This window comes from Adiantum capillus-veneris, chromosome 6, assembly GCF_014529385.1.
Source record: "Adiantum capillus-veneris isolate H3 chromosome 6, ASM1452938v2, whole genome shotgun sequence".
Taxonomy (NCBI): Eukaryota; Viridiplantae; Streptophyta; class Polypodiopsida; order Polypodiales; family Pteridaceae; genus Adiantum; species Adiantum capillus-veneris.
Genome location: NC_140936.1, coordinates 12,707,513 through 12,723,374, shown reverse-complemented (window position 1 = coordinate 12,723,374; position 15,862 = coordinate 12,707,513). Strand labels below are relative to the sequence as shown.

The following is a 15,862-nucleotide window of genomic DNA, read 5'->3' as shown; positions in this document are numbered from 1 at the left end:
GTCATTACGTGCAGTTTGACATGGGGATCATTTTGTTACTCTGTGACCAAGTCAACAGAGGCTGCAGGTGAGATATTTTTAGACCCGAGGGTCTAAAGCGGGAAAATGCACAAATGAGTGACACTTGGCACTCTGAGGCCAGTTTACTACTTATAGAGAAGGCAAAAACGTGATTTATAGCTGGGAGGCTCATTTTGCAAGTCTCTGTCACAGGTTAAGAGCTATGGAGTGCTTGCTTTCCCTCTTATGCACAGTGCGGTGCCAGGAGTGATGCCCTGCACGCTACGCACTGCCCTCTCTCTCCCCTTTGGCAGTATGTTATGCCCCTCTAGTGGGCTCTTCATTTGACCAATGTACAATTGTGTGGGTTCATGCGCGATTGCCGAGGCAAGAGCCTCTTGCACAGGTACTGGATTAGCTAGCGGCTAATCCCCCCGCAGGTACAGGTGAATTCGGAGAGGTTTCACGCCAGAAATCTCGTCCGATTCAAAGGGCAAGTAGCCCTACAGGTGCGGGAGCTCGAGGACTTGCTAGGGATGCGACCGGCACGCGAAACGGAGCCCGAAACAGTGAATTACAGCCTGCTGTGTATTTTTGCAGGTTTAGGGTTTTGGCCCTAAACGGACCCTAATACCCCCAGGAGGTTCGGGGACGCAAGGGGACCGCTGTACAGGCGATCTGGCGTATTTTCAGGGCTGAAAACAGAGAATTCAGCGTGCTGCAGATTCTCGCCAGGTTTTGCAAAGTGCCCGTATGCGTCGGGAAAGTCAGTCAATGCGTGGGAATACTGACCGTGAAAGGTTCTAGTACAGTTATGCTGCCGAAATCGGGCTGGAACAGTGGAAATTCAGCCGAGTTTGTGCGGGGCAGCTTGTAGGAACCACAGCGTTTATTCCCTCTTTTGAACAATAAAGAAATACCGAAAGGGGCGCCTAAGTTAGGGGCCAATCTGGTGTCTGTCTACTCATACAGGTGCAATCTAGCAGCCTGTATCCCTCTCCCCTTTGTTGTGTCTTGAAAGTACAGGTAAAATAGACGACTAATAATGGGTGAAAGCTAAATCAAGGTTTAAAGTAAAGTCTACCGCCCTTTTTGGATTGAACAGGCCGGTTTCATGGTTCCATCGACGGGATTAAATCACTTTTTCCCATAGAAGTGAGCCTTGGGCAGTTTTCGGCTTGAAGACACAGGGGATCATAGACGAGACACAGGGAATTGTAATTATGGCTGACAGACCAGATGATGTGACTGAAGAGGTTTCCTCTTCACAGGGTCAACAGACACATGAAGTGGGTGAGTCCTCAAGACCACCACAGACTGATGATGATATATTCAGGACCCAGTTGGCTACTGCTGTGGCTATGTTCACACAAGTAATGCAGAACCCAAGGTTTTTAGCCTTTCTGCAACCTCCTGTTCCGTCTCAGCAAGTTGGGTCACTGGATCATATTCAAAAGCCTGTTAAGGCTCGAACACAGGTGATTCATACCGCACAGTCAATGGAAACACCTGTACACTTGACGGAGAACATGCAGTCTCCACAACGTATGCCTAAGGTGCAAGAACAGGTGGCTGAGATGCCAGTTTTTCAAGCTGTACCAGTTCAGCCCGCCACCTTTCAACAGCCTATAGCTGGTTCTAATGGGCAGGGAAGCAACTTACAGGCTATGCAACAGGTCTTCCCACCACCTTCAGTACACCCTGGCTATTTTGGAGGTGGATCCGTATTCCAAAGCATGGCTGGTCATGCACCTGGAAATCAGTTTTATACGCCAGGAACAGTGTTTGCGGGTGCTCAAACGATGATGCCTAACCCCATGTACAGTGTCATGGGTATGCAACCAGGGTTTCAAAGCACTCAGGGACAATTTGGGATGCCACAAGCAAATTTTGGTATGGCTGGAATTACAAATCAGCAGCCAAATATGGCATTTCCAGGTCAAGTTAATAGCGGCCAAGGAACACAGATGAACCCTAATAGTGTTCCCATGTTTCAGTCACTTCCATATGACAATTTAACGCCGCTGGAGAGGCCAACTCCGTACAAAGAAGGTGGCAAAGGTGTGTCATTCACGACCTTTACAGGGTTTGATGACAGGAAGAAGGCTCTTTCATTCCTCCAGCAGTTTGATAAGGCCTATGCAGGGGGAAACTTTACAGAGGCTTCAAAGGTCCGCAAGGCAGCCACTTTCTTGACAGGGAATGCGGGACAATGGTGGACAACTTTATTGCTTCAAGGGCAAGCTCCGTCCACATGGATTTACTTCAAGCAGATTTTTGCAGCAGCATGGTTATCTGATGATTTCGAAGCAGATGTCATGACAGAATGGCACCAGCTTAATGCTGCCACTTGCAGAAATCTGGATGATTACAATCGGAAGTTTTGGAAAGCTCTACTTCCAGTAACTTCCTATAGGTTTGTGCCATTGACAGAACAGATTGAAAAATACTGTTGTGGCCTACCCAAAGGATTGAGAAAATACTGCACAAAGACCAAAGTCACTACTTTGACGCAGCTCATCGAGGTAGCAAACACTGGCAATGGTTTGCTCAAGGGAGAAGATTGTGAATTTAACACTGGCGTCAAGGCAGGATCAGGCAAGAAAAATTCAGCCAAGAAGCACGTTCCCAATGAGGCTCCTAAAGGGACTCAGGAGTCAGCCAACGCAGGGAAAGACAAAGCTACGGCTGAATCAGAAAAAGGACCAGCAAAGAAATGGAAAAGACGTTTTCCTCGCAAGTCAGAAGAGCAAAAGAAGGTCCTGAGGACAGAGAACAAATGCTTTATATGTGAGCAGCCTGGCCACATTGCTTACAACTGTCCTACAAAGAAAAGGCCAGCTGATTCTGAAGACAAGGAAGACAAGAAAGGAAAGAAGCCCATGGCTGGTCTAGTGCCAGATATGGTGGGCGACAAGCCAAATTCAGATGCAAGTGAGCTTTGCAGAGCATGGGGAAAGGTTAGGGATCAAACAGTGCTTATCTTCTTTGATCCAGGTGCCAAAGCCAACTTTATTTCCCCAGAATTGGCTTCAAAGTTGGGAATCAGACCTGAAGAGATGGGGTATACAGCAGAGGCAGGTTTGGCATGTCCTGGCCATACAGAGGCTGTGACACCCATCATTGGAAAGTTGCGTCTACATATCCAGTCCTATGTAGATGCTGAAGAATTTTACATCATGCCACTGGACGGATGTGATGTGTTGTTAGGTATTCCTTGGTTATTTCGTGTACAGGGAATCATGGATGCCTACAACAAAAAGATCACTGTACAGAGCAGGGGAAAGACTCACATTCTGGATGTAAAGCTTAAAGGGGAGTCTATTCCTACTGTATCAGCTTCTGCTATTACTTCTGTAATGAAAAAGCATCTTTCTGCGTACTTGGTTTTTGCACGTGAAGTGTCAGATTGTGATGAATCAAATTTATCTGTGCTAGATAAAGAAAGGTCAATGTTTTTACAACAGTATAGTGACTGTTTTTCCGATTCATTACCGTCTCAATTACCGCCAGAGAGACCCGAGGACCATGCGATAGATTTGGTGCCAGGCTGTAGCCCACCAAATAAGCCTCCGTACAGGGTTAGTGCGGCTCAGCAGAAAGAGATAATGGGCCAAGTACAGGAGCTGTTAGAAAAAGGGCTGATTCAGCCCAGTTCATCTCCATTCTGTTCTCCAGTATTGTTGGTGCAGAAAAAAGATGGCTCATGGCGTATGTGCATCGACTACCGTGCACTAAACAAGAATACCATCAAGAATAGGTTCCCTATACCTAGAATTGATGATATTATGGACAAATTAGAAGGAGCAGCTATGTTTAGCAGGATAGATCTAAAGAGTGGGTATCATCAGATCCGCATTAGATCAGAGGATGTGCACAAGACTGCTTTTAGAACAACGTTTGGCCTTTACGAATTTTTAGTGATGCCCTTTGGTCTCACAAATGCTCCTGCTACGTTTAATAGGATGATGGACAGAATTTTCCGTCCACACCAGCAGTTTGTTGGTACATTCTTTGATGACATGATAGTCTACTCAAAGAATGAAGAGGAGCATAGGCATCACTTGGCCATTGTGTTCAAAGAGCTACGCAGTCATAGGTTGCTCATCAATGCAAAGAAAAGTGAGTTTTTTCTGGAAGAGATTCACTTTCTGGGACACATTGTCTCAAAGGATGGTGTCAGAATGGATCCTGCAAAAGTTGAAGCGATCAAGTCATGGCCAAATTTGAAGACGGTGCATGATGTCCGAAGCTTCTTGGGACTATGCTCCTATTACAGAAGGTTTATCCGAAATTTCGCTGAGATTGCTTCACCTTTACATGCTCTTCAAAAGAAGGCAGTCACCTTTAGATGGACACAAAAAGAGATTTCAGCTTTTAATCTCTTAAAGGAAAAGATGACTTCGGATCCAGTCATTGTGTTGCCAGATCTTAGGAAGTCATTTGTGGTCCAGTGTGATGCCTGCGGTAGTAGCATTGGTGCTGTGCTAATGCAAGATGGCAGGGTAGTAGCCTATGAGAGCAGAATTTTGCAAGGGCCAGAGATGACCATGCAGGTCTATGAGAAAGAGTTACTGGCTGTGATTCATGCGCTCTTAAGTTGGAAACACTACCTGCTAGGTGCAGACTTTGTTGTCCAAACGGACCATCAGACCTTGCGATACTTCTTGACACAGACAAAGTTATCTGAGAAGCATATGCGATGGGCAAATATCTTGTCCATGTTCCATTTTCAGATTGTGCATGTGGAAGGCAAGAAGAACGTTGTGGCTGATGCCTTGTCAAGGAAGCCACAAATTTCAGCTGTGTCGATTCCTTATCATCATGAACTTGATGATATGAGAGAACAGTATGCAAATGATGAAGATTTTGCAAGGGTCTTCGAGCAACTAATGGATGGACAACGTCATGAACACTATCTTCTTAAAGATGGGTTCATGATGATGCATGGCAGATTGTGTGTCACAAAGCCATTGCGACGCAAAGTTATGGAAGAGAGTCATGTCCCACCGTATGCAGGGCATCGTGGTATCGATGCTACAGTTAAAGCGGTTGAGACATTCTTCTATTGGCCTACATTGAGAAGGGATGTGGATGCCTTTGTGCGAGAATGCCTAATATGCCAAAAAGGTCAAGTTTGACAGGCAAAAGGCACCAGGGTTATTGCAACCACTACCTATTCCAGATAAACCATGGGAAAGTATTGCTATGGATTTTATCTTTGATCTTCCAAGAACGCAGACAGGAAATGATGGTATTTGGACCATTATTTGCAGATTCAGCAAACAGGCTCATTTTATTCCTGTCAGGAAGAAGATAAAGCCAGATCAGATGGCACGCTTGTTTATGAGCAATATTTTCAAGTATCATGGCATGCCACAGTCGATTATTAGCGACCGTGATCCACGCATGACTAGTTTGTTCTGGAGAGGCTTGTTTGAGAATATGGGCACCACGCTCAAATTCTCTTCGTCATTTCATCCTCAAACAGATGGGCAGTCAGAAGAGGCAAATTCTACTGTCCTAGATCTGCTGAAGTGCTATGTGTCAGAGCATAAAGGAAGGTGGGAGCAGTATTTGCCATTGGTGGAGTATGCATACAATAATACAGTGCATTCATCAACTGGCAAGGCACCCTTTGAGATAGTTGAAGGTGGCAAGAAAGTTCCTCCCATACTGCATACAAAGGACAAGATATTTGAAGCAGATAAGTATGTTCAAGACATGGATGAAATGTACAAGAAGGTCAAAGTGGCCTTAGAAAGGACTCAGGCAAAGCAAAAGAAAGCAGCTGATCGTCACCGTCGTGAAGTGGTATATTCACTTGGTGATTGGGTGCTTTTACGCTTTGAAAAGGCAAGGTTAAAGAAGATGAAGGGCAAGGAAAGAGTGTTTCCAAAGCTCAGCATGCGTTACTATGGGCCTTTTCAAGGGTGCGACATAATCAGTGATGTTGCATATAGGCTGAAATTGCCTGACAGTTGGAAGATTCACAATGCGTTTCATGTGAGTCTTCTCAGACCCTATGTGGGTGATGTGCCAGAAGCTATTCCAGCTGAAGATCAGCCGGAAGTCGAGGAACTTGACGAGATCTTGGTCCCTGAACAGATTTTGGCACACAAAGAAAGGAAAGTGAAAGGCAAGGTTGCTAGGCGTTACTTGGTAAAGTTCAGAAACTATCCACCAATGGATGCTAAGTGGATGGAAGAAGGTGAACTTGCAGAGTCACCAACTGTGTTATCACTTTACCTGGAAGCCTTCGATTTGCAACCTACCTTGACCCCTTGAGTTTCAAAGCTAAATGGATTGTCAGTGTGACAATGGCTTCTGAAACAAATGATGTACATGGTATTTAAAGTGAGCTCAAATGAAATACCTGTTACATGAATGTTAGAGCTGTACAGATTGTCAGTTTGGCAATTGCTCTTATGGAATGTCCAAAAGTTTGGTTAGTGCTATAGAAGTGAGTATTTCTTGTCAGTCTGTCAAGGATACAGTGATTGCTTCTATTAAAGAGTACATGTGTAACTGCATTCTTAAACTGTCGGTTTGGGTATGCTCGAAAGTGTTACGGGATCCAACGTGTACTATAAGACAGTGGCAAAATGTGCAGCTACCATTTTGTCATTGGAAAGTTAGTGACTCAAAGCAATGGCAGAGTGTGCAGCTACCACTATGTCATTGGGACAGGGTTCACACGCAGGCAATACATGAGTCGACGAGGTGTTGAATACACCAGGGTTGACAATGAGCATGTATGTGTCGTATATGTGTCGACAGGTGTTGAATACATCAGTGTTGACAGTAAGCATGTACGACATAGATGCAAACGAGGACGTTTGAGATTTCAAGAGGGGGGTATGTCACCAGCGTGTGACTACTATCTATCCTTTTTGTTGATTTCTTTCTTATTATCTATTTACTTTCACTTTTTGGAAACACCCCTCGGGAAATCTAACTGCCCTGCATTGCATAGCTAGTGTGGAACTGTCCAGAGGGAGTCCAGGCCTGAGGGCAAGAGAGCACTAAGGTTGGACAAGGACTATGGTTAGCCAAGTGGGGTCATTGACTAGCCAAAGTGGAATCCTTTGCTACAGAGGCTACATTTCAGTTTTGGATGTGGCCGCAGTGTACAAAGAGGGTCGGATGACCTAGAAAGATACAATGGCAGCATCTCCTAAAATTTAGGGAACTGCTATTTTGGGACCTGAAAATGTCTTCGCGTCATTACGTGCAGTTTGACATGGGGATCATTTTGTTACTCTGTGACCAAGTCAACAGAGGCTGCAGGTGAGATATTTTTAGACCCGAGGGTCTAAAGCGGGAAAATGCACAAATGAGTGACACTTGGCACTCTGAGGCCAGTTTACTACTTATAGAGAAGGCAAAAACGTGATTTATAGCTGGGAGGCTCATTTTGCAAGTCTCTGTCACAGGTTAAGAGCTATGGAGTGCTTGCTTTCCCTCTTATGCACAGTGCGGTGCCAGGAGTGATGCCCTGCACGCTACGCACTGCCCTCTCTCTCCCCTTTGGCAGTATGTTATGCCCCTCTAGTGGGCTCTTCATTTGACCAATGTACAATTGTGTGGGTTCATGCGCGATTGCCGAGGCAAGAGCCTCTTGCACAGGTACTGGATTAGCTAGCGGCTAATCCCCCCGCAGGTACAGGTGAATTCGGAGAGGTTTCACGCCAGAAATCTCGTCCGATTCAAAGGGCAAGTAGCCCTACAGGTGCGGGAGCTCGAGGACTTGCTAGGGATGCGACCGGCACGCGAAACGGAGCCCGAAACAGTGAATTACAGCCTGCTGTGTATTTTTGCAGGTTTAGGGTTTTGGCCCTAAACGGACCCTAATACCCCCAGGAGGTTCGGGGACGCAAGGGGACCGCTGTACAGGCGATCTGGCGTATTTTCAGGGCTGAAAACAGAGAATTCAGCGTGCTGCAGATTCTCGCCAGGTTTTGCAAAGTGCCCGTATGCGTCGGGAAAGTCAGTCAATGCGTGGGAATACTGACCGTGAAAGGTTCTAGTACAGTTATGCTGCCGAAATCGGGCTGGAACAGTGGAAATTCAGCCGAGTTTGTGCGGGGCAGCTTGTAGGAACCACAGCGTTTATTCCCTCTTTTGAACAATAAAGAAATACCGAAAGGGGCGCCTAAGTTAGGGGCCAATCTGGTGTCTGTCTACTCATACAGGTGCAATCTAGCAGCCTGTATCCCTCTCCCCTTTGTTGTGTCTTGAAAGTACAGGTAAAATAGACGACTAATAATGGGTGAAAGCTAAATCAAGGTTTAAAGTAAAGTCTACCGCCCTTTTTGGATTGAACAGGCCGGTTTCACCAACCACCGAATATTCCTAATTGGATGAGATTGCTTCGGTATGTAATTTTAGTGCATCAAGACACCCATGGAAGATCAGTGCGGTATGGGTGTGATGGCTAATTTTACTACGCCGGAATATCAAGAGCTCCGATCTGGACGAAAGGAGAAGCCAACTCCTTGATCAAAAGAGCCAAAAGGAGAAGCTCGTTAACAAAAAGAGCAAAGTGATTGTCCTTCGAAATGACCTTCGGAAATTTTTCAGCTAACTTGAGTTGTTTTGCAGATATGCTGTAATCGCGGACGATTACTTTCTTTCAAGAAGGGGGGATGTCACAAACTGTTGACGTGTCGAAGCCCTGAAGAATGGAGCCAACTTACAGATGCCGGCCGAGGGGCCTAAACCCTAAGAAGAAGAAGTAGTAGAAGAAAAAGAAGTCCTACCAACTTATGGGGACCCCGTCCAATGGAGCCCCACTGACATAAAGGGATTAAAATAAAGCAGGACTCACACACACACACACACTCTCAAAACTGATGATGTGGCAGCTGTACGGACGCTCCGCGTTTTGCGCTGATTGTTGACGTGGCAGTTGTACGAAATTCCGCAAATCGTGCTGGCAACTTTTTGGCATTGCTTTTTGACTATAAGCTTTTGAATTTTGAAGGCTTTTCATGTAAACTGCTTTTGGGGCCTAGGGCCTTTAAATATGTGCTAAGGGCTCATTCTCTGGCATGCTTCCTGGAGAAGGTGCAGAGTCTGGAGTACCGGCTTGAACAGTGTTGATGCAATATAAAGAAATACCGAAAGGGGCACCAAGGTTTGGGGCTAATACTCTCTGGGGTGAAATTCCACCACTCCGTGTCGCGTGTTGTCTCTCTCTCTCTCTCTCAGTTCAGTTGTTACTGAAGTGCTAAAAGTCTATTCAGTCTGTTCTTTTCTATTGGCACGTGGTGCTCATCTTGTGACAAGCGCCAGGCGATGCTCTGCAACTTCCGCTTCATACGTGGTGCCGTCCGATCACCACGGTAGCTGTCGTGAGTGCCACTTCTCCCCCTCCCTTACGTTGTACGCTGCCTACGCCATGCCTTTTCCCATATTTTTTTTCCCATCCACACATTATGTCTAGCCACCAACTCCGTGAGTTGTCGCTCTAACTCTTCCTCCTGTGACTTGTTCAAACGGTAGGGAGCCTTACTGACCGGCTGCGCTCCCTCCATAAGCTCGATGCGATGGTCCTCCGGCCGCTTCGGTGGGAGACGAGGTGGAAGATCATACTGCAAAAAGAGATGTTTAAATTTCGTAAACAACTCCGAATACTTACCTGGAGCCTGAATGCTCTGGGAAACTGGGACAGCATATATGAATGCCGCTTGTGCTCCTCGTCGTAATTCACACTTTACCTGCACATGCGAGATGAGAGGCAAAGAATGCAAGCCCTCCTCAGCACGAATGATGAGGGGGAAATCTGTTTTGGCATGCAAAGTGAGAGTTAGAGCCTCCCAATCAACGAGAGGGTTCAATTCACAAAACCACTTCATGCCTAAAATCATATCACATCCTGAGAGAGGAGACACAAGAAATTTCCTACGAAAAGAAGCTTGCTGAACGGTAAACATCACATCAAGGCACTCCTTCGTGATGAGAGAGTCCATACCAAGAGCAAAGCCAGAAACCTCGATAGGAGATTTCTGACTAACCTCTAGGCGGGCTCTCTCAACAAGAGGGGGACTAATCACATCATGCATACTACCTGGATCAAACAATATGATAAAACGTTGTCCTTTTACACGGCCATAACACTTCATGAGAGATTCATCAATGTGTGTGTCAGAGTCATGACAAGATGCAAGTTGTGTTGTGACAGAGTTTGTGGTAGTTGCGGGTGCCTTTGGTTCTTTAGGTGGGACTGTCTTAGGACAGTTTTTCTTAATGTGACCCTTAATGTGACATTGAAAACATCTACCTTCTTTAGCATAAATCACTTGTTCTTCAGCCGTGATGTATCCTCCTATAATTCCTTGTGAAGCTTTTTCATCAGGGGTTAGCTTAGGTTTTGCAGGTGCTTTAGCTTTACCCTTAGATTCATTATTAGAGTTCTTTTCCGAGGAATTAGAGGAAGAAGGACTAGAAGAATTACCATTCTTTCCGTTCTTACCATTCTGTGTGTTCTGAGAATTCTGCAGGGTTCCTTGAGAAGTCTTGTTTTCCTTAGGCTTTCCTTTGTTGTGCTTCATCTCGTGGGCGAGAGCAATTGCTACCGCTTTGTTGAGATCGATGGGATCGAGTACCTCGACATCATACTTGATATACTCGTCCAAGCCGTAAAGAAATGCCTCCTTGCGCTTCGCATCCGATTTGCGTAATTGAGTGCCAAGCTGCAAAACACGATTAGAGAAAGACATAACCGGCATACCATTTTGCTTAAGAGCTCGCCAATCATCCTTTAATCGTGCAAGGTACTGAGGTGGCATAAACCGCGCCTTGAGCTTGTCTTGGAAATCAACCCAACTAAAAGAGAGGGGCCTGAGATCGTTGGCTGCCTCTAGGTGAGCGGCTACCTGTGCCTCTTGCCATGCCTGGTACCAATTTATGGCATCACCAGCAAGGTACATAGCTGCCGTCAAAACTTTGCTATTGCCTGTTTTCTTAGTTGTCACAAAAGCATTAAATCGATGCAACCAAGAATGAATAACAGTAGCATCCATCTTACCGTCATACTTACTGAAAGTCAACTTCTCTATAATTGGATTGTGTGAATCCGCATCGTGGCTTGCGCCACTTGACGAACTCCCACGATCTTTGGGTGGTTCGGTCTTCGAGGCGAGGAGTTGGGCAATAAATTCTTGATTGCGAAGCTCCCTTTGAGCTTCACGCTCGGCCTCCTTTTCTGCTTTTCGTTCATTTCGTTCAGCGCGCTCTCGTTCGAGAGCAAGCCGATTTTCTTCTTGTTGTGCGGCAAATCTTGCGTTTCTTTCGGTCGCGCTCCCGGTCCTTGGCTGCTTGATCTGCGGCCATTCTTGCAATTCTGTCGTCGCACTCACGGTCCTGAGCAAGGCGCTCGCGTTCTAAGGGAAGGCGCTTGTCTTCCTATCTATCCATCATGGCCATCATCTGCTTGACCATTGCCTCCATAGGGTATGGCGTAGATTGCGAAGGGGGAGGGTTGGAAAAATCTCCTGATGGAGAGAATCCTTTGTCGCCTCTCTCATGCTCATCACCTGAATTCAAAGTATCCATGCCGCTTCGGATGATGACCATGCACTATGATCTTGGGGTCTGAAGCTCGCGAGGAACTTGGTTCTTTAGGATCTTGAGGTTCTTGAGGTCCTTGATTCGGGAGAATCTTGGGTTCTTGAGGATCTTGAGGTTCTTGAGGGGTTCTTTTGCTTGCAAATCGTGTTGAGAAGGATCTTCTCATCACCCGAGTTCTACCCTTTTCTGCAGGCGCACCCCTTGGCGGCCTTGCGCTCACACCAAGGTTGCTTTTTCCCACCTCACGTCGATTGGCCGGCTGCTAAGTGCACGGTCCGCTCTCAATGAGTGAAAAGAGACACAAGGGGAGGTTGGACAAGCCCTTCTTTCTTGGGATTCCTGTCACTCTTCAACAAAACACGATTAGGAATCGCCACGCCCAAGTAAACTTGGGTTCGTGCGATCGCAACAAGCAAAAAAAATTCTTGTGGTTCTTCCCTTGAGTAATGCAGAACATTTCCAAAGCTCTGATACCAATGTAAGGTGCAGCGGAATGAATGTTGTATTTTCTCAAGATCAGTGATCTTTCTTGCTCAAGGTTCCTTTTAGTTCTTTAGGGAAAGAGAGAGCTTTCCGTCTTATGGAGAGTGCTGTGATCACGAACAAAGTGAGTGGGTATTGTGCGTGCAAGTGAATGAGACTGAGAGAAGGAGAGAGAAGAGATATGACACCGAGAGATTGTAAAACCCTCCTCCGAAGGCCCCACTCTCGTCGACGAGAGTGGTCTACTTGATTGCACAAAGGTGTACAATGCGTATGCAATGGACTAATGCAATGGGACTATGCCGATGACGATGACGGTGATGACTAAATCTGTGATCTTCTTCGACGGGAATCGGGGACTGTATTTGGGCTGAAAATGGACTGTTTCGGGGCTGACTTATGGCTGAATTTCATTGCCCTTGTCGGGGGTGACTTGGTGATGAAAAATGCTGATCTAGCTGGACATATAGCTGCGTTTTTCCTTGCTTTAATACCTGCTGTAAAACGCTGATGACTGGCTGTAAAAACGCTGAACTTCCTGTACCCTGAGGCTGCGTTTTTGGAGATGATCTTTGGCTGAGAAAACGCTGCCACAGCAGATCTTACAATGCTGAAATCGCTGGTCTATTGCAGGTTTAAGGGGCTGAATTCTTTGCAGTGTTTAGGTGCTGAAAACGCTGCAGATCTGCAACTGAATGCTAGCGTTAGTGATACCCTGCTGCTGCTGCCAATGAATGGTGAAAACGCCAGGCATGAGGGACATGGGGTGGCGATGGCTGAGCTAGAAAACGCCAATGGAAGGGGAGTACTGTGGCGATGGCTGATAGGAGGGAGTGGCCTAGCCAAGGGTTGGGAGAGGGTCTTGCTGAGAGAGGGTTGACACCTGTTGCTTGGGGAAGCCTGCTGTGTCTTTGCTCATCTCCAATTTGTGCTAACTTGGGTTTGCTTATATATTAACTTACCCAATTTGCCCTACTGAGTACCCAACAAAAGTCACTTAATAAATAAGTGAAAAATGTCAAAAATAGGGGAAAATGGATAAAGTCCTCTGAAAAATCCCCAAACTGACTCTGATGGAATCTGATGGAAATGCTTATGTTTATGCAAGGCGCAACCAGAGGATATGCATCTACACTGAGTGACTGGGCATGCACGGTCTACGAATAGACTCACAAAAGTGCCAGATCACTCCTAATCTAACTTGACTGGACTTGACAGAAACCCCTGTTATGGTGTAGCTTGTCCACGGACACATAGGGTTGGGATGTGTCACGTAACACTAGCATTTCCAGTATTCAGATCAGCCTCAACGTTTTGCTGGGAATTGCCAGATCAAGACCAGCGTTTCCAGATCAACACCAGCATTTTCAGATCAGCAGCCAGGGTTTTCAGATTTCACCCCTTTCCATCGCCAGAAACGGCGGCTTGGATCTGTCTTCGCCTCGTTGCGGTCCATACTTCGACAGCCCATCGAGCCTCCACTCGACCGTTCCCTCGCCAGTATCAAGTACTCCGTTACTGCCCATCATCGTCGTCATCGAGATCTGCGTTTTCAACTCTGGTTTACACGAGAGATCTGTTGGGATTACATTGGAGATCTGTGTTTTTGCAGACAGCTTTCAACCCTTCATTCCTCTCACATCAAGAGCGCAATTCAGCCCCAGATCTACCCCTCGGTGGCCATCCACAATCCCACATCGAGAAGGATCCAAAGGTGCGTCAAATCAACCCCGGAGGTGCCTCGTCTTGAGGAGTTACCGGGGCGACAGTCATCATTTGAGTTAGTAGAGTCTACACTTGAGGTATTGCTTCCATTTATGCAATCGACAGCAAATACCACTTTGGCAACGGTGTGGGGGGCCCTTGAGAGGGTTGGTTGGGACCCCATCGGATGTCATCCTCCTCTTCTCTCTCTCCCTCAACACATCTCTATGGCACTCTCCCATTCCCCCTCTTCAGGGAAAAGTAAAAGGAACCATCAATCAAGCTAAAAGGAATCATGAACTTAAGGAAAAGAAGTAAAAGATTTGTGGAAGTGTAAAACCTAAATCTTCACCGTTTCAATTCCGCTGCTCCTGACACCCGGATGCAAAATTGGTGCACCCGGATGCAAAATTAGAGGAGAGTGCAAGGTAGAGACCCGTGGTAGTCACCCACAAGACAATATAACCATCAATTTCATCATGCATAGTCAAAGCAAGGTCACTCAAGCCCATTCAACATAACCATCAACTCCACAATTTGATTCCATGCTCGATCTTGCTACCAATAAGGTGAAAGAAGTTGAAGCAAAGTCACCAAGTCCACTCAACAACGCTTGCTAAAGTGGATACTTGTGTGACAACGGAGCTCGGAGAACAACGGCTCCAAGGTCCGCATTGGTGGGGTATCACAAACATGGGAAACCACCACGAATGACTTCTCCAAGCGCTTCAACTTCCTCAACGAGACCCTCAAGCCGATCAACCTCGACTATGCCATGATAGAATGTATCACCGCCAAGAGCCCAACGAACTCATATCGAGTGGACATGCCATTCTTGAATTCAAGAAAAGGGAAGCTCGCTCTAGCTACTCCAACAATCATACCTTATCAAAGACGTCAGTTTTGGCTCACACCCCGCTACAATTCAAACACATAGCGTTAGAGCTCAAGATAGTACACGTGGCACGAGCGAAAGGCAAATGGGCAGTATGTCGCAGAGGGAAGGCAATCATAGAAGACTTTCGCTCTCCCAAGCCTTCTACAACACCACCGAACACCACCCCTTAGCGTCTAGTTTCTTTTCCCTCGTCTTGTCGTGTCTTGTTTTGTAATCATAAGGCTCACCCAACCACTAGTCATACCGCCCTTCAGGTCGTTGCTTCAATGTAACAACCACTTCCTAGGCATGTTTTGGTCCCATTACATCATGAGGACGATCAATTCATCTCTCTCTCTCTCTCTCTCTCTCTCTCTCTGGATGCATGCATAACATGGCTGAGAGTCATGGTGCTGATGAAATATCTTCCCTAAAGCTAGCTAACAAAATGACATGCTCTATACATGCAAAGCACAGATAAATGTGTACATATGTACAAACACACGCCTCCCATCATCTTAAACCCCTGATCTGCAACCCCAAATTAGACCATTGCACATAATCAACACATATTCGTAATGCAGACCCCGCTCCCTTGCTAAGCAATGCTCAAATCAGCCTGCTTGAGCTGAAAGCCTGTTTTTCTAAACGAACAAGGACCAACCCAAGAGTAACAATTAGGTAAGCCGGACGACTGACCTGCGCACGACTTCATAGTGTGGATCTTAAGAAGCAGGACGACAACGCTGAGCAGGTGCATCATGTCACCAACAAGCCTGAACACGTTCATGGTGCCTCTCCCCCTCTCTCTCTCTCTCTCTCTCTCTCTGCCTCTGCGTTTAGTGGAGCGCTTGTGTAGGGGAAATGTATGAATTACGAAGTGGTCTGCCACGTAAAAGCTGTGCGTGGAGGTCGTGTAGAAAAGAAAACGAGAATGTCGGAATATACTTTGTTGGCACGGCCTTTCGGCCAAGGCATTCTCTCTCTCTCTAGGTCTATCTCACAGTGAACAGCAGTGCAATGTTTGCCGCTAGACACCTTGTTGAAAGAGAGTGGCATTGACAAAAAGCATTCTTCCCAATTAACTAACTAAGCGATGGTTTTAGATATAGATTGAGATGAGAGAGAGTTTGGGAAAGGAAACTAGGAAATTTTAACTATCAGCAAGACGTTCAATTATTTGAGAGATAGATAGATACATAGATAGATTTATCATCCACGGAT

General features: G+C 46.2%; 1 protein-coding gene across 1 annotated transcript in view; it reads right to left on the bottom strand.

Annotated features, from left to right (window-relative positions):
* Nucleotides 1–15,648, bottom strand: part of LOC147455160 (ER lumen protein-retaining receptor-like) — a 39,708-nt gene extending 24,060 nt beyond the window's left edge. Inside the window, exon 1 of the mRNA XM_086513999.1 lies at nt 15,338–15,648. Coding sequence (XP_086370125.1) covers nt 15,338–15,428 — 91 coding nt within the window. The 5' untranslated portion in view covers nt 15,429–15,648. The remainder of the gene's footprint in view (nt 1–15,337) is intronic.
* Between the last annotated feature and the right edge of the window lie 214 nt (nt 15,649–15,862).